Source organism: Gadus morhua, chromosome 1, assembly GCF_902167405.1.
Source record: "Gadus morhua chromosome 1, gadMor3.0, whole genome shotgun sequence".
In the NCBI taxonomy this organism is placed as follows: domain Eukaryota; kingdom Metazoa; phylum Chordata; class Actinopteri; order Gadiformes; family Gadidae; genus Gadus; species Gadus morhua.
The window spans coordinates 28,477,021-28,501,778 of NC_044048.1; the positions used below are offsets into that span (position 1 = coordinate 28,477,021).

Here is a 24,758-nt window from a genome sequence, read left to right on the forward strand (position 1 = left end):
TGAATGATTTAAGCCTGAAAATCACAGCACTTATCTCTTGTGGGGAAATAAGTCAGCAGTATGAATTTGAAAGATGTGTGAGCATCCTTTCCTATGGAACAGAGGGCCTTTTCGGGTAATTTCGGACGGGGGCGGGGACTAGGGGAAACACATCTCGACGGGGAAACACATCTCGACACAACACCGGTAACCATAGCAGCGCCGGTAAATAAACCCCGCTAAACCCAATCCCTACGAAAGCTCCCCGCGCTTTAGGCCGTGATATTATATATGTAAGGGATAATGTATAGAACGACGGTCATTATCGAGAAAATATCGATTGTGTTTGTGTATGTGTTTGCATATGCATGTGTGTGTGTTTAGGTATGCGTATATATATGTATATGCATCACCCATCTTGATGTTGGTTCTGTTTGTCTTGTTTTTGTCCTTATTTTAACTATAAGCGTCTAAATGCATTAGCACTTTGTAATTATTGTATTTATTGCATTGTTAATTTATCCTGTGTCCTTCAACTGCTGCTGGGCTGTTCTGCAACAAACAAATTTCTCCTACGGGAGATTAATAAAGTATTATCTTATCTTATCTTATCTTATACATATCCCGCAAATTACATTGACAAGTTACCGGACTTGCGGATTGATACTAAAAACGTTGTTAGAGGCAAAAAAAATAATTTGTTATCAAAATGAACACTTTCCTAGGTTTGCACTGTTTCGAAGGGAGGAAGGAGCAGGACCCGCACAAAGCAGCAGGAGGAGAAGACCACGGAGGACACAACTTTTGATAAAGGTCTCCGTCCTTAAGCAGGACATTGCGGTGTACCGCTGTACACAAGGTGAGCAGGGTTGAAGAAGACTTTCCCTGAAAAGAAAAGGGGACGTTTGTTTGATGATTTCATTATTGAACACGTGTACAATTATATTCTACCAAAGAAAGTAGCCACTGAGTATAGTACTACTACTACTAAATAATTGTTCTCATGTTTTTTTAGAAATCTTAGTCACCTGCACAGTGGTACTGCAGGACACAATGTCCCGCGAGGAGTTCCTGCACGCCCTCAGGGATAAAGTGCCGTACATGCCAGAGGCCTTCGACCTCTGCAGGCTCATTGGCCGTAGATTCATCGTTCTGGTCGATGTCTGCCCGAGAGACCTTCGGGGACGTGGCATGATGGGCCGGTCCAATCTGTACATCCGACCAAAGGTAGATGAACATTAACAAATAAGCACAACAGGTCAAATAAAATAAACATCGACCACTGTACCTGGCATTAACAATTTATTTTACAGGGTGCTGCGGCTGCCATTCCCTCAACCAATGAGGTCCGGCACCCTCTAAATGCACCGGTCTATGTTGACAGTATTCATGTTATAAACTGCTTCAAAACGGTTATTTTCACAATATAAGTGAATACTTTGACTGAGTACTCATTCAAGGTTTGTAGGTGTCTAAGAAGGAAGAGCAAATGTGGAAAAGATAACCACTCTTGCACTAGCAAGAATTTTTTTGAAAACATTAATTCCAAGTCTGTCGTCTGTTCATTGAGAAACTACTTTTTCAGGGTTACCATATAAGATCCCAGGCTCATCTTCAGCCAGCCAGTGGCCTGAAGTTGTTAGCTTTTGTAATAGGGCTTTATTTAGACCGAGCCAGTACAGAATATCTGCATAGGTAAAGAATACTGATGGTCTTCACTTTTCAGGTACCTCTGCCACCTGCTGGCCAACCCCAACCTGCCGGCCCAGAAACCCTGCACACCCTGCCCGGCCCTTCTCTACCTCCCAGCACTTCTCCACCTCCCAGCCGTTCTCCACCTCCCAGCCGTTCTCCACCTCCCAGCCGTTCTCCACCTGACAGCATTTCTCCACCTCCCAGCCGTTCTCCACCTCCCAGCCGTTCTCCACCTCCCAGCCGTTCTCCACCTGACAGCCCTTCTCCACCTCCCAGCCGTTCTCCACCTGACAGCCCTTCTCCACCTCCCAGCCGTTCTCCACCTTCCAGCCCTTCTCCACCTCCCAGCCCAATCCCATCTGCCAATAGTCTGTGAGTAGTGAACCGTGTTTCCCATTAATAACTTAGAGTCTGGTGCCCTGTCAGAATCCCAATTTTTCCCTCCATAATTTAAGAATAAACTGAAATTATCTTTAAACTTGTGACAGTATCAAAATAACTGCATCTTGCCCTGTTGCTTAAGCAAAGCTTATCCAAGTAGGGAAAATGTTTTAAATCAATCCCCCTTGCAATGAGCGTCGAGTCTTCCAACCGAAATCAATGGATTTACAAAATGCCAAATAAAACATGACAGAAACTGAATTTCGCTACCATACTTGATGAAAAAAAAGAAGATGAGGATGTCTGCATTGCCTTTGGAGAGTGTGGACTCTAAACTCTCCCCAGGCAATGCAGATATCCTGAGTTTAAAGTTGTAAATCCAGGGTTAGGGATTATTTACCATCAGTTAAAACGAAGGAATAATGCCTCATATTAAAAATAATAATAATATTGACTGTGCTTAAAGGAAGCAGGAATTTTACCAAATTGTTCACTTTATTTTGTTTTGTTTTTACACATTTGAAGATTCTACTTAAAGTCACATTTGTCTTGTTATCTTATTTGCTGTTGTTGATCCGAAAATGATCCGACCCGTGACTCAAAAACCAATGCACGATCCGAACCTTCCGTTTTGTGATCCGTTGCACCCCTAATTTTAAGTAGTGTTCTTTAATCCTGTCCTGGGGGACTGCTTATCCTGTACAATTTAACCCTCTCCCTGCATCTACACATCTGATAATCAGGGATTGCTAAAATGACTAACAGGATAAGTGGTACTCCAGGAGTGGTCTGAGAAACAATGCTGTAAGGCATATCTGGTGATATAGATTTTATTAAAACCTGAATTGTTATTCTTTGTTTTTCCAGACCTCTGGATGTGAAGGACATCCTTCTGCCACTGCAGGACCTGGTCTTGAGGATGGGTCAGGGAAGCCGGGTGAACTGCTTAAGAGGGGAGGAGTTTCAATGTGCAGCTAGGGCCTTCAACAGGTCGAGTTTTGACCCCTACGCAAAGTTGGATGTGGTGTTTGTGGATGGCGATGGGGTGGCAGAAGGCGCAGTGGATGAGGGGGGACCGACCAGAGAGTTCTGTACCCTCCTCATCCACCAAATACAGAATCATTTAGTATTCGAAGGTCCTGAGGGCAACAAAACCCTGGCCCTGAACAGTGTTGGTAAGCTTTGAATTTAATTTATGGTATTGGGCGTTGCAATTTTGAGTTTTTAACATGCATTTAAAATGAGCAACAAACTTTAATAACCTTGTGCTTTTCCCCTTATCACAGCATTGCAGAAAGGACAGTACAGGCTGGTGGGGCAGATGATTGCCGTCTGCCTGGTGCAGGGGCAGGTCTCTCCCAGATTTTTATCTGAGCGCCTCTACAGACAGGTGTGTAATCTGTCCCCTCTTCCTGCCACTTTGGAAGAGGTGACAGATTACAATTTGAGGACCAAGCTCCGAAAGGCAAGTAAATGGTTAATGTTAATTGAAACCACTTTTTGGATTTTTTTTTTTTTTGTCAGTGTTTTTGTGTCAAGATACTGTGTGGTGTGCTCTATAGTGTACTGATGTTGAATTTCAATATATGATTGATGCCATACAGATATGTCAATGCATTCTTCACTGTTAGAAGATAATTTGTGCCATGAAAGTGCTTAGAAATCCCAAATAATTATTGTTCCTAATGTATGATATTAGATTGCAGATGCCACACATGTGGAAGGTGCCAGGGAGGCTATGGAGGAGGCCACAGACGAGCTCTCCCTCATGGGCTCCTTCTCCTTTGTGAGGAGCCTCCCGCAGAGGGATGAGCTGCTGGGGGCAGCCCTCAACTTCCTCACAGAGGGCCGTATTTTGACTGCTCTGAATCAGTAAGTGGAGCTGGGAATTGACTATTTAATGGACTGAGACCTTTGTGTTGGAGTGAAAAGTTATCATGGGTTCCAAAATAATCTAAATTTCAATTAATTGAAAGGATTTCTTGTCTAATTGATTTTTATCTTCACATTATGTACAATGGAGTAGGCTAGAACAGGCTTCAGAGCAACAGACTTGGATATTCTATCACCTTATATTTTCTCTGATCTATTATCTCATTGATTTTAAAGATTCAAAGAAGGGTTGGAGACCTTCGGGATTCAAGCCCTTTTGAGGTTCCACCCTGAGGAGCTCAAGGGGGTCTTCATGGACACACCTGAGCCGCTGCTGGCCTCCCGGTTGGAGTCCACATTCAGCACGTCTTACCTGTCTGAGCCGGGCTCCAATCGGAGGAGGAAGGAGGCCAGGACCCTTGTATATTGGAGGGACTGGCTGATCGAGGTGGAGGGTAAGGAAGTGTTTCTATCTACAACCCTTATCTATCTAATTGTTCTTTGTTAATATATGCTTATTCTGAATTTGATGCCAGCAACACAATTCAAAACAGGGGACCACCAAAGACTAGGAAAGCTGTAGAATGCTCAAAAAACAACAATGTTCAACTGTTTCAACATTAGTAACTGGTAACAGGTGATATTATCATGAATGGATATAAAAGGGGCATCCCGTAGAAGTTAAGTCTTCACAAACAATAATTGGTCACAATACACAAAGGAAAAATACAATACTGTTTACAGCTCTGCATGAATGAACAAATGCACACATGAAAAATATTTACTATTTGATTTGTGAACCTAGGCATACCTGTAAATACAGCACTGCATAGGGAATTATAGTGAACCAATGCCTAGATTGTGACAGAACCAGCATAACACATTTTATTTATTTTTTTGAAAGAATGACACATTGATTTATTAGTGCACACTTAGGGTAAAACAAGGACTTTTGAACATTTCTATTGTGATCTGAGAAATGCAACACAAACCAACATAAAACAACCTACATTTCTCATTGCTGAGATTAATAAAGTATATATTATCTTAACTAAGGACGACGAAAGATTGGCACATGTCAGGCAGTGTAAAATTCCTGTTAATGTTCACATGCGGTCGTTCCTACAAGTTATCTCTTATGTAATAACAGATGGAGATACGAGTCTCACCCTGGGGGCGGTTTTGGCATTTGCCACAGGCCTTCAAAGAATTCCTGCCGTGGGTTTTCCCATCGGACCCCGGCTTGAATTCCTCCATGAGGAAGATGGACCGGCCCTTTTCCCCACGGCCAATACGTGTTCCCTGGTCCTCAGGCTACCGGTTTATCCGGAGTACACTGGATTTAAGGAGGCCATGGAGGAAGGAATAACCTCCGGTGGGAGTACCTTCGGCGTGGCCTAATTTGGTGCCCAACCCCGTGGAAGGACGCTTGAAGCGCCCCACACACACACAGGGAAGGACGCTTGGAGTGCCCCCACACACACACACACACACACACACACACAGGGAAGGACGCTTGGAGTGCCCCCACACACACACACAGGGAAGGACGCTTTGAGTGCCCCCACACACACACACACACACACACACAGGGAAGGACGCTTGGAGTGCCCCCACACACACACACACACAGGGAAGGACGCTTGGAGTGCCCCCCCACACACACACAGGGAAGGACGCTTGGAGTGCCCCCACACACACACACACACACACAGGGAAGGACGCTTGGAGTGCCCCCACACACACACACAGGGAAGGACGCTTGGAGTGCCCCCCCCCACACACACACACACACACAGGGAAGGACGCTTGAAGTGCCCCCACAGACACACACACACACACCTATTTTCCCACTCATGACCTGCACCTTGACGTGGTGAGTGGGCTTTCCACCAAGCCAGGTCAAATTGTGTTCCAGCCTCACTATGTTAATGGTAAACAAAAACAAATGTCTGACTGCAACAAAGTGCTCTATCTCTGTAAAGTACAGTGGGGAATTAGAAAAGTCCTACATGGTTGAACTGTATTTTCCAAATGTTAAAGACAGACTTCTCAGTGACTTGGCTGAATGGCTGCGTTCTGTTCCTGTTGTGGTAATAAGAAGTAAAAAAATATTTACTATTTGATTTGTGAACCTAGGCATACCTGTAAATACAGCACTGCATAGGGAATTACACACACACACACACACCTTTTTTCATGACCTGCACCTTGACGTGATGAGTGGGCTTTCCACCAAGCCAGGTCAAACTATTGTGTTCCAGCCTCACTATGTTAAAGGTAAACAAAAACAAATGTCTGACTGCAACAAAGTGCTCTATCTCTGTAAAGTACAGTGGGGAATTAGAAAAGTCCTACATGGTTGAACTGTATTTTCCAAATGTTAAAGACAGACTTCTCAGTGACTTGGCTGAATGGCTGCGTTCTGTTCCTGTTGTGGTAATAAGAAGTAAAAAAATATTTACTATTTGATTTGTGAACCTAGGCATACCTGTAAATACAGCACTGCATAGGGAATTACACACACACACCTTTTTTCATGACCTGCACCTTGACGTGGTGAGTGGGCTTTCCACCAAGCCAGGTCAAACTATTGTGTTCCAGCCTCACTATGTTAAAGGTAAACAAAAACAAATGTCTGACTGCAACAAAGTGCTCTATCTCTGTAAAGTACAATGGGGAATTAGAAAAGTCCTACATGGTTGAACTGTATTTTCCAAATGTTAAAGACAGACTTCTCAGTGACTTGGCTGAATGGCTGCGTTCTGTTCCTGTTGTGGTAATAAGAAGTAAAAAAATATTTACTATTTGATTTGTGAACCTAGGCATACCTGTAAATACAGCACTGCATAGGGAATTACACACACACACCTTTTTTCATGACCTGCACCTTGACGTGGTGAGTGGGCTTTCCACCAAGCCAGGTCAAACTATTGTGTTCCAGCCTCACTATGTTAAAGGTAAACAAAAACAAATGTCTGACTGCAACAAAGTGCTCTATCTCTGTAAAGTACAATGGGGAATTAGAAAAGTCCTACATGGTTGAACTGTATTTTCCAAATGTTAAAGACAGACTTCTCAGTGACTTGGTTGAATTCATTGGCTTGGCTGCGTTCTGTTCCTGTTGTGGTAATAAGAAGTAGAGCCCCCCCATCTTCATCTGCCTGGAAGCTGCCTTCTCCGGGTAAAATTCGTCCTGAATGGGCTTCCTTCCAATCGGGCTCTGCTCCTCACATTAAGCATAGCCCATCTTTACCCAAGACGCAGATGTTTTATTCACTGTTATCCCTCAATAACGTTTATTTGATGTGTTGTTAATCATGTATGACTAATGCTGCCCTACTGTGTGAAAGGTGTGAAACGTTGGGATAGCTTATGGTCATGATGCTTACGTTGAGAAATATGTAGTAGGCCTACTGCTTAGAAATGAATTTTTATGAAGCTTGTTTATATGCTATTTCCCATGATGATAAATTAACATTTCATTGCTGTGAGTTGTGAAGATTATACAAATAAATAGTAAATGTGCTGAATCAGAATACTCATTTCCCATGATGATATATTAACATTGCATTGCTGCAAGATTTGTGAAGATTATACAAATACATTTTAAATCCGCTGAATCAGAATATTCTATTAAAACTTTAGTGATGGATTGTAAATGCCCTTACCGAAGTACTGTACAATAAGTGCAATTTGGAGGTACACTTGTATTTCACTTGAGTATTTAATTAAACCGACTTATCTCCAGATGTTTGCAATAAACTGGAGGATGACGGGAGAAAATCCTGAAAAATAAATGATTGAAGAGCCCCCCATGATCCGCTCGGAAAGTCATAGTCACGCTGATTACAGGTGTTTTTAAAATGCGTATACGGCTCTCACATGACAGCCACGCAACGGACACATCATCTTGCATCATTTGATTTATTGCTGTATAGTTAAACCAGCAAACCATCGCAAGGAAATGTAACAAAGCTGTAGCTGAAAGATTCATCCACAAACATCAGAATAGAAAAACACTGGCAGGGACCATTTCAGCGCATAATGACTACTGCTGCCTATGCGTGTGGCAGTAATGCAATTCTGCTGAATTATTTGGAGGACTTATAGCCTACTTGTAGTGAAGTATTTTTAACAGTGCGGAATCTACAGCTGGTCACTTTCACTGGCTAAGCAAAATTAATCACGAACAGTTGAACCTCTGAATTGATCCTGAAAGCCTATATGTCCTAGAATAATTCATTTGTATTCCGTTTTAGGCCATCTCACTAAAGGTCACTTAGATTTAGCCTATTCAAGCTCACCAAGTCCAGTATTCAGAATTCAAAGCATTTATTCACAAATACGTTCCATTTTTTTGACAAGCGGAGCCGAGAGTCCGGTGCAAACTATGCAAATTAGCCATGTGCACCAAACAGAAGATAGACGCAATGTATAGAACTGATTGTTGTGCATTATTGTGGATATGTAGGCTGGTTAGTTGTGGTTGTTTGTGGTCTTAGTGAAACAGCCTTGCCTTGGAGTTGGAGAAGTTGGAGTGATTGTGTGAATGTGCGAGAGAGATCGCACCTGCCGTGGTGATGTTGGGCTTGTTGTGGGCTTTTATGTGATCGATGATGTATCTGTCTGATCGTATTAGCTGTAGATGGATGGTTAAATAATGTCACAAGATCGGTCCTACTGCATGTTCTTCTGAGTGCGCAAGAACGGTGCCAATTATTGTCGTGTTTGCATTGTAATGCACAACTTTGCCCCTCCCTGTTATAAAATAAGGTGCATCCCAACAACTTCAGCCAATGCAGGCTCCTATTGCTTTACCAGTGTGCTTAATGTGTGCTTAATGTGTGTGTGTGTGTGTGTGTGTGTGTGTGTGTGTGTGTGTGTGTGTGTGTGTGTGTGTGTGTGTGTGTGTGTGTGTGTGTGTGTCTGCGTGTGTGTGTCTGCGTGTTGTCATGTAGGCTATAGATATAGATCGATTGTCTTGGCTTGCTTGCATCCATGAAATATTGTAATGTTATGGCCGAGCTGGCTACTGCATATCGCGAACAATCTGGGGATGAGGGCATCCCCGAATAATGATGGGTATTTCGCACACTGCCATCTCAATATATAGCCTAACATATACAAATATATCACTGTACTAGACACAAATATATTTTCCACTAGCTAGTGGTGGTCATTACATTGTAGTGAAACTAGTAAAGACAACACAGCCTTATGTTACGGCGAAACATGGAGGCACTGACTGCCGCTCTAGTTTCGACAATGCGTTACTTTAGTCTGGTCTTTCTCTTCACTGATTGGTTAGACAGCCTTCAAACTTAGTGGTCAAGCAAAGAAGGGGAGGGGCTCGTTCTGCATACCTAATAGCCGGAGTGAATAACTAATAGCCGGAGTGAATGACTAATAGCCGCGGCTATTAGTCATTCAAAACCGTACGGAATCCGTACGGAATCCGTACGGAAACCGTACGGAATCCGTACGGAATCCGTACGGAAACCGTACGGAAACCGTACGGATTCCGTACGGATTCCGTACGGAATTCTTGCAAAACCGTACGGAATCCGTACGGAAACCGTACGGAATCCGTACGGAATCCGTACGGAAACCGTACGGTTTCCGTACGGTTTTGCACTTTTACCGCGCCAATCTAGGTCCGGATTGTGGCCTTCTTGGCTTTCCATACCAGAGCGCTCAGCTGCTCGTTGCGGTCTGGGGACGGGCGGCAGGGACACCGGGGTTAGCCGGCGACGGTGTGGTCGGCAAGTTCACACTTCACCGGAGCTAGCTCAAAGTTCAGTTCACACAGTTTAAAATGAACTAGTGCATGGTCATGGTCAAGTTCACAGTCCCAGAACTGCTCACAATCATTTCCTTTTTTTTTTTATTCTATTCTACATTTACATTTAGGGTATTCTATTATTATTCAGTAGGACCTCCTCCTACCCATCCACCCCCAGCCCCCCAATCGTTGCGACTGCTCACGGCCCAAACTAAATTAATTACTGTATACTACTGTAGAATCAAGATTACTAAAGCCAAGAAAAAACAATGTGAGTATATGTTTTACCCCTTAAACAATGTGCAGACAGTATTTATGCGGACAGTGAAACACAAGCTACCCCCAGCGGTCGGCCAGTTTGACTTGGGAGGAGGAACTTTGCAGCTGTTGGCTCAAATGCTTATCTTGACGACCGTCTTTATGTCGCAAATATTTCCGACACAAGACTAACGTCGGCCGACGTTCAGTCTTCTACCGTTCAAATCTGTACTCGTTTGTTCACAAAACTCTTTCCAATATTCATCTGCACTATTGGCTTCAGCGTTAGCTACGTTGTTTCTTTTAAGCCATGCTGGCATGACGCTCGCAGTTAACCCACGGGAGCCGGTAAACAGTGTGTGAGCGTCGAGTACGTTCAGTTCACCGTTCACCAAATACATGAGCGTGTTCAATGAATGCCGCTCTTTTAGCGCGTTCGTTCATGCACCGCACCGGCTGGCAGCACGAGGTCTCTGCTGAGGACCTCGCGCGGTTCAGGTGGAGGAGTTGGGTTACAATGGCGGAGGTATAGGAGGACCCGCGGACTGTAGGCCTCGCGTCGGTCTCTCAGCAAGGGTCATGGCCACGGCGCACTGTTCTCATGCTACATCAGATTAAAACTATACCTCAGGACAATGACCATGTTAGGCTGTTGATATTATAGTGTGCACACCCAGCAAAGAAATGTCAAACCTCGTGGCAACTGGCCTCTCAATGGGGGTTCAGGACGATAGTGAAACTCGGTATGCTAACAACACGCTAGCACACCATGCATAGCATTACATTTATACCACAGAATAAAAGCAGAATTTGAGTCTCTGAATGGACTCATTCCCACATGGGACCTTGGATGGGGACTGACCTCCAGGGCTGGCCCCCTCCTGCTCCGCCTCCTGCCCCAGGATCAGCTCTCTCTCCTCCAGCACCTGCTGCAGCGCCGCCTGCAGCTTACTGGGCAGGATGCAGTCCTCGTCCCCCAGCTGGTGCATCATGGGAGATGGAGTCAAATGGATATTACTTGACGGGCGAAGCGAAGCTGCAGAATCCTTGAACGCAAATGGCGCTCGACTAAACTTGAGGTCTTTCATCTTGCATGGCACAACGGTCTGCTCACCTATAAGGGTGCACTGACTACTGCCAGGAACGCTTACTTTTCCAGTATCATCAACTTGAATAGAAACAATCCCAAGTTTATTTATGACACGGTGAAGAGTCTGACTCAGAAACAGACTCAGACCTTAGGCTCCTCCATCGTGGCAGGTCAATTCATTGATTTCTTTGAGAATAAGATTCAATCGATTAGAGAGGAAATTGATGCTTGCCGTGCAACTTGTCCTACACATCCTGCGGGGCAGGATGGGGTCCTGCCCAGTAGGATGGGGAACTCTGATGCAACTCTCCTGGAGTTCAAGGCAATTCCTCTGGTTGAACTTAGTTCAAGCCGATGGTTCCTGACCTTAGTCAGGAACTATCGGCCTATATAATGGATTGAATTTATCTAGCGCTTTTCTAGACACTCAAAGATGCTTTTTTACAGGGAAGGGGGAACCTAACTAACCACCACCACCATATCGAACCTGCCCTTCCTGTCCAAGGTACAGGAAAGGATTGTAGCAAAGCAAATCGTTGATTATCTGACGAGGAACAATCTCTTAGAAACTTTTCAGTCTGGGTTCAGGAATTTCCACTCAATTGAAACTGAAGAGTTGTAAATGATACCCTTCTTGCTTTGGAAACAAATACAAGCTCAATGCTTGTGCTGCTGAGTGCTGCGTTCGACATGAGCACTATATATGTTGGTTTCAGAGGCACGGCTCTTGGCTGGCTTGAATCGTACCTCACAGACAGAACACAATTTGTGCTCCATGAGGGTTCAGAATCGAAGCACTGCAAACTACGCTTTGGCGTACCACAAGGGTCGGTCCTTGGTCCATTTTTTGCAATCTACATGCTTCCCTTGGGCGACGTTATCCACAGCGTGAATGAGTGTCGTTCACCCTCCACAAAATATATGAGCGCGTTCAATGAACGCGCTCATATAAATCAACCAGTGACGTAGGCTCATGAAATTAAAACAAGTACAACGGAAAAAAAACGTTAAAACAATCAAAATAGAAGTTCTCTTCAGAGACCTTCTAACCCTAACCCTCTATCTACTAGAGACATTCATTTTTTCCAAACACCATTTTTTTTTACCTTAAATTAGAGTTCTACTATAGAGTTGTACTATACTATTATTGTGTAAACCCCACCCTCCACCATTATCGTTGCAACATTTTCCAAAGCAATGATCGAGTATGGAATGTGGAATTTGTCTCTGTCACATTCAACTGCCTTGCGAATAAAAAACACAGACAGGTTCAGGCAAGGACTTCATACCGGCCTCCTATTGATTCTAGCTGACGGACCTGTCATTCCCCTTTTATAAGGAGACAAACACACACAACACACACACACACACACACACACACACATGCACATACATACCTGAATGACAAACTTGTCCGCACACAGATCCACTATGAGCAACTGGAAAGGAAAGAAATAATATACTTTCAAAATCATACCATGCAAAGTATAACTATTTGCATAGTTATGTTAATAGTTGGACTTTAACATTGTTGCCGTACCAAATTATGCTATGTCTTTGAGAAATCACTTTGTACTTTTTGTCTTGCATTTTTATCTGTTGTATACATGAAAGTTGTACTTCAGTACTTTGATATTTAGAAAAAGAATAACCCTACTAACATCATACAAAATGTAAACTACTTTTAACATCTGTAAATAATATAACATCTCAAACTATAAAAACAAATTTTTCGTTCTTGTTGTGTCATTCCCCTTGTTAAGCAATTTGTGTTAGCGTTATGAACGACTTAAACAAAAATAAACCATGATTCAATGGACCATGATTCCAAGACCTATTATTATGGCTATTATTAAAGGGGGACTACATCTCTGTGAGTCATATTTCCCCGTTGGAGTTAAACCTTCAATGAGAAAAGAGATGGTAGCTATGTCAGCTGCCTTCATAGACATATTTAAATAGACGCCAGAGTGACTTCTTGACCTATTGCAGGTAAACGGAAATGCAGGAACTGCTGTTTTTTTGGATCAGAACGTTTACATTTGTCAACCGATTTCAATTTGAAATAACATTATAAATATTCATATTATATGATATGATATTTTATACTAAAGGCCAATATAAAATATAATATCATAAAATATACATTTAATTGTTTAACTCCTTATTTAGATCCTAAAACCTTGGATTAAAATAAGTAACTGAAATAAGCAGAGAACTGTAAATGTAAAAGTGCATTTATCCAGAATAAGGCAGCTCACGTTTACTAGACCGTTTACTGGCCGGTCTTTGCCTCTCCAATGCGGCGGTGACGTTGACGTACGATCCAAAGGCCAATGCCTTGTCTTTGTATACATGTCTACGCCTGCTTACCCCGCCCACTTCCTGTTCACCCCAACATAATGTCTGTTAGGAAATAGCATTTTAATGCTATTTCCTTTAGAATTCCTTTAGAATCTGACCTACGGACCTACACACTGACCAAATCAGTTTCATAGACCTCTGCGTAATGAAGACATACAGACTGGACCAACTATGATATACAGACTGGACCCACTATGATATACAGACTGGACCCACTATGATATACAGACTGGACCCACTATGATATACAGACTGGACCCACTATGACATACAGACTGGACCCACTATGACATACAGACTCACTATGACACACAAACTGGACCCACTATGATATACAGACTGGACCCACTATGATATACAGACTGGACCCACTATGACATACAGACTGGACCCACTATGACATACAGACTGGACCCACTATGATATACAGACTGGACCCACTATGACACACAGACTGGACCCACTATGATATACAGACTGGACCCACTATGATATACAGACTGGACCCACTATGACATACAGACTGGACCCACTATGACATACAGACTGGACCCACTATGATATACAGACTGGACCCACTATGATATACAGACTGGACCCACTATGACATACAGACTGGACCCACTATGACATACAGACTCACTATGACACACAAACTGGACCCACTATGATATACAGACTGGACCCACTATGATATACAGACTGGACCCACTATGACATACAGACTGGACCCACTATGACATACAGACTGGACCCACTATGATATACAGACTGGACCCACTATGACACACAGACTGGACCCACTATGATATACAGACTGGACCCACTATGATATACAGACTGGACCCACTATGACACACAGACTGGACCCACTATGATATACAGACTGGACCCACTATGATATACAGACTGGACCCACTATGATATACAGACTGGACCCACTATGACATACAGACTGGACCCACTATGATACACAGACTGGACCCATTATGACATACAGATTGGACCCACTATGACACACAGACTGGACCCACTATGACACACAAACTGGACCCACTATGATATACAGACTGGACCCACTATGATATACAGACTGGACCCACTATGATACACAGACTGGACCCACTATGACACACAGACTAGACCAACAATGCAATATACAGAGGATTATAGAAAGCAGGTCGGTTAAAATAGAAAGGAATCCCTAATTATGAAAATATCTACAGACAGATAATGATGGCTGATGCATCCAGTGTTGTAATACATTTAATGTTGTGTGATATACATGGCTGTAGCCCTGTTTAAGTGGGCTCCAGCCGTGAAAGTGTAGCGTTCACGTTTTGAGGTGGAAACACGACCCAATGAGTGAAGGTACCTCATGGTGTACCATACAGATCAGAAAGCCACAAAGAAAAGCCTTCACATAAACTCCCTATGAAGATGCTTCATAGTCTGTGGCACTACAAACAGCCCATGATGTATAATAACCCGGCAATCGGACAGGCCGATAGACACACTGCCCTCTAGCGGCCACAACAGGAACATATTCAGAGTCTTCATATGAGATACTCGTGTGTTTTTAGTGTAGATCCCAGTGCACCGGGGCGCTTTCTCGTGTATGTGTGTTTGTGTCTGCTCTGCATCCAAACCTTCCGTTAAAAAGAACAGCCCTCTGCCTCGTGATGTAAATGATTTTAGTCTATGCTATTTCTGATGACATGTTTCAAGCTGACAACAGTTATGAATGGTTTCTTCTCCACATAATGGACAACACCATGTAAGGTTTTATGATTTTGTAGATAAGTTAAAGAATACAAACATGGCCACTTTGCCAAGTCCGGTAAAGCCAAGGCAGACCAAAGGTTTACCTGGGTAAATTAGAACATGTAGGCATGGCTCATTTACCATTCCGCCCACTCCCAATATAAACTGTTTGTTTACCCGTGTTTGAGAGATGCTTCATGAACCACCTCCAGAATGCAAGCTTGTTTACCTTGAGTCTCTGTTAGAATAAACCACGTGTTGAACATTAACCACTCGGCATAGACATTCAGGGACTTCTGGATACTTACTGCAAGTAAAACAATATACTTTATAGGTTGGGTAATTTAATTGTGAATGAATAGCCTTCATTCAGATGTGTTAACATCCTTAGGGTGCCTTGACCCCTGAGCCGTGCGGTCCGTTTGATCGACGCCAGGTGTGAGAACCGCATGGCAATGATGGCAGCCATTGTGGCCAATCGTATGCAATCATGGTCAACCAACGTGTGTAGCAGCTATTTCAAGGTTCAAGGGTGGCCAAACATCCACCTGCTAACAATAATGGATTGGTCATTGAATTAACACACATACATATATATATATATATATATATATATATATATATATATATATATATATATATATATATATATATATATATATATATATATATATATATATATATATATATATATATATATATATATATATATATGTATATATATATATATATATATTGTGATGACCACAGGCGAGGTAGAGAGCGAAGTAAGTTGATAGCAGGTTTATTAGATTCCACAATCGGACAGACAGGCGCAGCTCAACCGGAAAACTACAACAACCGAAAACTCCCGCCCGGAAGGAAACCCCCGGAACCCCCTCTCAGAAGGCCCGCCCCTTCCTCCCAAGCCCTGTGACGCTACAATATATATATATATATATATGTGTGTTAATTATGCTATATATATATATATAGCATATATATATATATATATATATATATATATATATATATATATATATATATATATATATATACAGTATATAGCATATATATATAGCATATGCTATATATATAGCATATTCTCTATATATACGTATATACTTATCGTAGACCTCTTGCATGCCTTCCTTAACCTGCGAAACCCGGCGTATGGATGGATGCATTCAAATCCGACCAATGAAATGTTGTTGCAGCGTCGAAACCTCATGAATATTCATGAGTCGCCTCCTGGGTTTTGTTGCAGGTTAGGACGAAGGAGTGTGTTTCGACAGGTACTTGGAATGTTTCGACGCTCTCAATTGAAGCAAGGTAATATAAACGCTGTTTATGTCAAAACTGATATCCTCGTCATTATATTCAGGTAGTTTACATCTTTTTAAAATTTCAGGTGGTTTAAAAGTTAAAAGTTCAAAACTATAGCATGAAAACTATAGTTTTGAGGATCAGTTGATAACTGCATAGATACGTTTATTGTGCCATTCTTACTTTCGCTTTCACTTAGTTCGCTCACGGATAAACAACGAAGACCTTGACGGTTGTTATTATAAAATAGGATCATTCTGGCTCCTCGGCTCCTTCACATAAACTCCCCTCTATGAAGATGTTTCATAGTCTGTGGCACTACAAAAAGCCCATGATGTATAATAGCCTGGTAATTGGATGGGCCGATAAACACACTGCCCTCTAGCGGCCACAACAGGAACATATTCAGGGTCTCCATATGAGATACTGCTGTGTTTACTGTAGATCCCAGTGCATCGGGGTGCTTCAACGTTTTGCCTTGTCTGCTCTGATGACCCAAACTACTGTTAAAAAGAACAGCCCTCTGCCTCGGCATAGACAATCAGGGACTTCTAAATACTTACTGCAAGTTAAACAATATATTTTATTGGTCGGGTCATTTTTTATTGTGAATGAATAGCCTAAATTCAGACGTATTTATATCCTTAGGGTACCTTGACCCCTGAGCTGTACGGTCCGTTTGATCGACGCCAGGTGTGAGAACCGCATGGCAATGATGATATGGCAGCCAATGTGGCCAATCGTATACAATCATGTTCAACCAAACAATTTACCAATACCATATTTTGCCTTTATACGTTACCACACGACCAAAATATGTCAAGCCCTTTGATCGTTGGACGGCCATGTTATTTTTCAATGTTCAATTAATGCTATCTATATATTTCATTTTATTTCATCGAAATTTCATTGGCAACTTTATTGCATCAGCAAATTGTCAACAGGCAGAATACAGAGTGAGAGAGGAATGCTGTCCTACCAGTCCGGTAAGGGTTAGATATCTGAACTAGCTAGAGCTAACTAGTCGACTAATTCAAGCCCACAGAATGTCTGAAATAGCTAGCTTACTAGCTGTCTTAATCAAGTTATAGTTGTGTCTAATACAGACAACTGCATGCCTGAATTAACTAGCTAACTTGTTGAAACAATGCTCAGGTTAAATAATTAAATCAATTTCAAGTTTTTGATTAAATAATTTATTTCATAGATAATTTTTCAACAGTCAATTGGCAAAAATGTTCTCTCCAACTGGAATGCATGTTAATAGACATTGTACATAATTCACAAGTAATTATGTACATCATGTGATGTGCATCTTGCGCAGAAGAACAACAAGATCAATACACTCACTATGTTCATGTAATATTTAGTTTGCCAGCAGTGACATCTGCTGCCGAGATATGAAACTGCACCCATGGTTTCAATTTTGATATGACACGTGAATCGAGTCGTACGGAAGCGTAATCAATAAAGTAAATAAATTCTGCCCTTGTTTTTCTGAATCGACGACATAATTATGTTGGAATTCTGAAAGATGTTGTTATAATGGAAAAGATGATGCTCTGATTTTATGAATTAAAGAGTTTATTATATCGGAATTCTGAGAAATGTTCATGTAAAGAGATCTGGTCTTATTTTTCTGAAATAATGAGTTGCCTCGGAAACGGCAAACTGTCATCCACTTGAGAGCTGTAATCCATAGAAGTCCCGCCTGTTGAGTTGAATCCAGTTTATTCTGGTTTATGTTTGAGACGGTGCGAGATATTAACGTGACGTCCATCAGTAATGTTGATGGTATTGTTATTAGTTTGTCCACTTTGCTCAGGAACCTCAGGACTGTGGAGTCGTTCAAACGGGACGCCCATCATGATCTTCTTGACATTGTGGCGTTCTCCAGGATCAGTTTAACCGATAGGGCATGCTCCACTGAAGAAGATGAATTTGAAATGCATTCTCTTCAGTAATATATTGATTTAACAACGAGCGTGTGTAGCAGCTATTTCAAGGTTCAAGGGTGGCCAAACATCCACCAGCTTACAATAATGGTTTGGTCATTGAAATAACTTGAATAAAACCGGTAGTGATTGGAGACGGCTTGAATTATCACATGCCCTTCACACGCCCATACCTGCCCATCCTCAAAACGACAAACTGTCATTCACTTTTTAACAACAAGCGTGTGTAGCAGGTGTGTAACTGTTACACACGCCTAACTGTTACACACGCCTGCTACACTCGCAATGAGAAGGCGTTGCAGTGTTGACACCTTATGAATATTCATAAGTCGCCTCCTGGGCTTTATTCCAGGTGAGGACGAAGGAGTGTGTTTCGACAGGTATTTGGAATGTTTCGACGCTCTCAATTAAAGTAAGGTAAGATAAACGCTGTCTATGTCGGAACTGATATCCTCGTATCCTCATTATATTCAGGTCGTTCACACTTTTTTTAAAGTTCAGGTGGTTTATAAAACTATTACTGCATAAAAAGAGTAATACGCTTATGGTGCCATTCTTACTTTTGCTTTCACTTAGTTCGCTCACGGAGAAACGACGAAGACCTTCACGGTTGTTGTTATAAAATAGGATTAGTATTTCTCAACAAACATTCTGGCTCCTTGGAACATCGTAAGAGACCCTGAGTCACTGCTGATGAACCATCAATAGAGCCATAACTCCAGGTGCAGACCTACTGTAGGCCTGGGGCCTGCTCATTGTGTCCAGGCCTACACCCAGTCCTCCAGGCTGGTGATCAGCCCCTAGGCCCTGAGATCTTCAGCAGCCAGGTGACTGTTTGGGGTTTGTTTGGGATGAGTAAGGTGGAGTGTTCCACCCAAAGGAATCCTATATTAAACAGAGGATCCAAAGACCAAATAAATCTAGAAAAGGATGTATCCCAATGAAGATAAAAGTGGTACATTATATTTGTGACACACACTTTTAACACTCACAGATGTATTTTCTTTACCACAGCATAATTAAAAGCATTAGATCACAGTTAATGCAGACATACAAGGTTAACAACTCTGTTTAACAGCTCTAATGTTTACAAACTTCATATTATTTTGGTTTAGAGAAAAGTGTTAAAGGTACAAGTTATTACATTTATTAACTCCAGAATATTTTTTTATCTCCCTCCAGATGTTTCTGAACTTCAAGAAAGTCTGTAGCTGCAAGGCAATGATGATATGGCAGCCAAAGTATAGCGTGTGTGGCCCATGTATTTAGAATATACAAAGCATGATAAAACAAAAAAAACGTATTTGGCCATGACTGAATAACAAGACTTGCACTGACACACAGAAGAAATATCTGCCAAAAACCATCAGATGGTTGAAGGTCATACAAACTGGACCACCATGTTCTTCCAAATCCTGTTCCTAATATGTTCAGTTTGTAATACTCATGGCGTTGCTAGTGCTGCATCACCATCGTGTACCAGCGATGAATACAGAGTGGGACAGCTCTGCTGCCTTTCATGTCCTGGTGGTAAGAGTCCATTAACCCAGCTGTTGTCAAGCTGTTGTCCAAATACTTCTGTATGATTTCTTCAACCAAATCCATTGGTTAACAACATATTTTAACGTTCTTTCCAACAGGATATAGGGTTCGTAGGGATTGCACAGCGACAGCCATTACATTGTGCGCAAAGTGCCCCGATGATACTTTCAAAGAAGGCCTTAGCGGACAGAAGCAGTGCTCTGCCTGTACAAAGTGTGTCAGAGGTACATCTATATTATTAAATGGAAACGCCCTCCATGCAACCCCCATATGTTGGGGTGATGAGAATGTTGTGTTGTCCATGTTTGTATCAAGTTGTGTTGTTCATGTTTATATCAGAGAAGTTGTGTTCATCTTAATATCAGAAAAGTTGTGTTGTTCATAATGATATCAGAGAAGTTGTGTTGTTCATGTTTATTTCAGAAGTTGTGGTGTTCATGTTTATATCAGAAGTTGTGTACTCTCAGGTTGTCTGAGGTTCCTCTGTAACTCTTGTGATTGACAGGTCAGAAGGTGAAGAAGAGGTGTACTACAACATCAGATGCTGAGTGTGAGATCCGGGATGGATTCTTCTGTATTGACTCAGCAGATAAAGACACATTCCCAGAGGCCACATTGTCATGCCAACCCCACACGATGTAAGTGGAGTTAATTAAATATTCAATACATACAGTAGCCTACAACAAGGGTATTTTAAAGGGGTCCGATTATGAAAACAACACTTTTCCTGGGATTTGGGGCATTGTTTCGGGTCTCCGGTGCTCCCGCACGCATACAAACTTTGAAAAAAGTCTGTGCATGATATTTTGAGTGAGATATGCATTTCTGAGAGTACCCCGCCTGCAGTTACCAAACGAACGACCGAGCACTTTCAGCGGCCCCTCCTACGTAGGAAGGGGGCACAGTTGAATATAACCTCCCACATCCCCACTCACCTCCAATAAGAGCATAGCTAAGATCTTGTGGACCAGCGGACGAGCAGCTCCGGCGGGGGGAACTCGGCGGCAGCCCTGCAGCTCAGCTCCGGGACTCGGGAGTACCATCCCTTTCTCTGCCGGACTGCCGCTGAGGCCTCGCCGGCAGTCCGGAGGAGGAGACATGGAGGAGAAAGGGATTGCACTCCCGGAGCTGAGCTGCCGGTCTGCCACCGAGCTACCCCAGCCGGACTGGCTGGGGTAGACTGGCAGTCCGGGCGCCGCCGAAGCTTCGGCCGCAGTCCGACAGCTCCGACGGTGTAGCCTACTCCTGGAGCTGAACTGCCGCCGAAACTTTCCGGCTGCTCTTGCAGGTTTACTCCGGGAGCTCAACTGCGAGCTCCCCACGCTGGAGCTGCCGGACTGCCGCCGAGACCTACCCCCTCCGGACCTGCCAGCTTCGGCGGCAGTCCGGCAGCTCCACCGCGGGGAGACTCGGCGGCAAGTCCAGCAGCTCAGCTCCCGGAGTGCAATCCCTTTATCCTCCATGTCGCGGCTCATGGACTTAAGAGAGTCAATGCCAAAGTTCCTTTCCCCCAATTCTTCTCAACCATGGCTGAGATATCCACGACTACGAGTCTTTATTTGTTGTGGAAGTAGCCTACAAGAGACGTCAGACGCAATACCACATTACCAGCACCTTCATAAGGCGCTTTTACAGTGCCAATTATGCCGTCGTATGCACGCCTTTTTCGTAGCATGGTCCCAGCTTTTACACTGCCCGAGGTGAATTGCCTGCTTGAGCTATCACCCCAATTTACCCTCCTAGACCTTACACACATTTGCAGTTTATTGGGTTTCCTCCTGAGTAGGCCTAAATGGGACGGCTCCGCAGTTCCAGGGGGGGGGGGGGGGGGGGGGCTTGGAAAGAGCCGAAACACCGCAGCGATATCATCATGAGCAGTTCTAACTAGAAAGTGAAATCCGCGAGCTACTGATCATGTGAGAGAAGGTTATGCAGTCGCATTAAACAAAGACCTTGAAAGATGGTGCGATCTACGAGAGAGACGCTGAGGAACTTTCCTTACGAGGCTTTTATCGGGATAAAGAACCAGTGGTCAGCAAAATGAAGAATATGTTTGCGTTTTTGCACTTGTAAATAGTTAATTGCGTTTTTAGCCTACACTCAGATTGTGAACTAATTCTTGCATGTGGGTGACTTCATTCATAAAAATAAAAAAAACATAGTATGTATTCTGATTATGCTAAAGAGGCGCAGCTCCGCTTTCTCCAGTGAACCTATGGCAAGCCAACAGCCAACCCTATGACAAGCCATCCCCGCCAGAAAACAGCATAATTTAGACGCGTATCACCTTCATTACGCCGTAAAAAACGCCGTAAAATGTAGAAAAACTGTGTATTTTACGCCGTCATGCGCAAAAAAGCGCCGCTTTTTAAGCCGCAATATATGGCAAGCCATCCCCGCTAGAAACCGCATCATTTAGTCGAGTATCACCTTCATTAAGCCGTAAAAAACGCCGTAAAATGTAGAAAAACTGCGTATTTTACGCCGTCATGCGCAAAAAAGTGCCGCTTTTTATGCCGCAATTAAGCCTTTCAAGAGCGTGCGTAAAAAGCGCAGTTTTGAACATCAAACCGCGCGTAAAATACGGCGCGTTTGTGCACATCACAACGGCGTAAAATACGGCGTTTCTCTAGTATGCTAATAAACTCCGCCCTTCTTTTCTGTGTTTGCGCCCAATCGGCGCAAACACAGAAAAAGTGTTTACGCCCAATCGCTGACCAAGACAAGCAGTCCAAATCAGTTCAGCACAGATCTGCTTTGAGGAGTTCTCCTCTCATTTGTTGTTAGTTGTACCGTGATATAGTAAATGCAGTTGGAACAGTGTGGTCACCGTGGCCCAATCGATAGAGACGCTTGTTCTGTAGGCAGGAGGTTGTCGGATCGAATCCATTTATTCTCAGATTTCTGCTTTTATCAGATGGTCACGCTTTTATGATCGCAATGCTTTTTAGCCAGACCTCCTGTGTTATAAGTTCCAAAGTCAGTGCCTTTTTAGTCAGCCAGCCAGATCATCTCGGTGTCTTGTAACACGCTTTATAAGTAAATTATATTTAAATTATTATAGCCATGGAGCCTTTATTTTCGTGGAATTATCGTTACATCCTCTCTTGTTCAATCGATATATAAATACACAGTGGAAAGGAGTGAGAGGGAGCCATAGAGAGAGACACTGATGAACTGGGGAGCCATGTAGCCTAACTGATAGGCTTAAGAGGCCCATCAGCCCATCATTCTTTCGAACCTTCGTAAAAAATGTCAGCTTTTCCCAAAACTCCTCTTTACATTAACGCGCGTGCACTGCTCTAACAACGTTCAGAGGCTTGTAACTGCAGTTTTTCTACATTTTACTGCGTTTTTTACGGCGTAATGAAGGTGATACGCGTCTAAATGGTGGCGTTTTATGGCAGTGTTGGCTTGCCATCTGAACCAAGAAAGCCCGCGCCGTGACGAACGGGGAATTTGACCCCCTCGGTTTTACACAGGAAACTTGAGATAAGTGAAATCGCCGGGCTTGCCAAGCTGCGACCGAACCAGCTTGGGAAGCATATACGACATCCTGCCCAACAATATGGGCAGGATCTAGAACAAGCTCTCCTAATCGGGTCAGCAATTGCTGTGTGTCAATGCCCAGCCTCTGCGTTTGAATGATAATGAATTAATGGAATGTTGCATTTTTTATGTTTACACCAATGATTCTAGACTAGAGTCTCTTTTCTGGACAAAGCATGTTTCAGAAATCAGCACATTAAGATAAATGTAGTTAGCACACAAGCTATTTTCTGATTTTTGTAACATGGAATTATCTCGGGGGGGGGGAAATGGCGTGAAAAAATATACGCACAGTGCGTTCAGGATTAGGACTGATATAGCATGTGTCCACCTAGGCCTAATCAATTGTGTTTTAATATCTTTAGCATTCATATTATTGCATTATATTCTTTTCGTAGGCTAATCTGCTGTTGGCCTTGATGGGGTGGTATTTTAACCCTTTTTAACCCCATTTTCCTGCGACATTCCTGCGTCTCCCCCTCCTACAGAGCCCATTTCAGCACCGTGTCAGTGGACAGTAACAATCCTACGAATGTTGTTAGTGAGTTTCGGTAAACGCTCCAAAGAAATTTACGATGGTTTGCAAGATCCATCGTGAGAATGATCATACGATCGTGGATCCGTCGTTATCGGGAAACGAGGCCCTGGGCCATATATCATTTACTGGTGTGGCTTTTTTTGTCTTTTCTTAAAATATATACCATAGTCATAATTTTATGTTTGTTTACTACTGTATTTATTAATACAAATGTCAGAATAGATATTGTGAAAGTGTCGTTAATGCTTCACAATATATACAGTGGTGGGCATAAGTTTAGGCACCCATGCTAAAGTTGACTAAAAAGAGGAATAAAAAATCTTCTTTTGGAAATTGATCTTGATGCCTCAATTAAACAAATTATGATAAATCCAACCTTTAGGGACACTAATTTGCTTTGCATGATTTTAAATATTGTATCGTAAATAAGTAAATATTCACCATTAAAATACAGGGGTCATAAGTATGGACACCCCTATGTTAATTACCATATTAAAGATTAAAAGCCAGTTATTTCATGGATCCAGTATACTATATATCCTGATTAAGTTCCCTTAGCCTTTGGAATTCAAATAGCCCGACATCATCACATAACCTTCATCATACCTAGAGATTGGCATGGTTTTATTTCAGTTAGCCTATTAGCTGGTTTGATTTGCATTGAGAAATCATTAGGCTAAC

At 42.7% G+C, this 24,758-nt stretch overlaps 1 protein-coding gene and 2 long non-coding RNA genes across 4 annotated transcripts; 2 read left to right on the forward strand and 1 right to left on the reverse strand.

Annotated features, from left to right (window-relative positions):
* Positions 1-152: 152 nt before the first annotated feature.
* LOC115533565 (uncharacterized) lies at positions 153-1,861 on the forward strand. The gene is made up of 3 exons (XR_003974207.1): positions 153-838; positions 995-1,206; positions 1,706-1,861. It is a non-coding gene; the product is annotated as an uncharacterized LOC115533565 (long non-coding RNA).
* A 90-nt stretch (positions 1,862-1,951) lies between these two features.
* LOC115532705 (G2/M phase-specific E3 ubiquitin-protein ligase-like) lies at positions 1,952-5,486 on the forward strand. Of its 2 annotated transcripts, XM_030342604.1 has the most exons (5): positions 1,952-2,046; positions 2,923-3,230; positions 3,342-3,927; positions 4,165-4,382; positions 5,078-5,486. In XM_030342604.1, the coding sequence occupies exons 3-5, from the start codon at positions 3,794-3,796 to the stop codon at positions 5,326-5,328; spliced, it is 603 nt and encodes a 200-aa protein (XP_030198464.1). In that variant the 5' UTR covers positions 1,952-2,046; positions 2,923-3,230; positions 3,342-3,793; the 3' UTR covers positions 5,329-5,486. The 2 variants fall into 2 exon arrangements, with proteins under 2 accessions (XP_030198464.1, XP_030198540.1); XM_030342680.1 differs by lacking the exon at positions 1,952-2,046 and having other exon boundaries at positions 2,653-3,230.
* A 4,120-nt stretch (positions 5,487-9,606) lies between these two features.
* LOC115533304 (uncharacterized) lies at positions 9,607-16,829 on the reverse strand. Its single transcript, XR_003974175.1, has 4 exons — positions 16,677-16,829; positions 12,458-12,499; positions 10,833-10,950; positions 9,607-9,642 (listed from the first exon to the last, which is right to left on the reverse strand). It is a non-coding gene; the product is annotated as an uncharacterized LOC115533304 (long non-coding RNA).
* Positions 16,830-24,758: the final 7,929 nt, after the last annotated feature.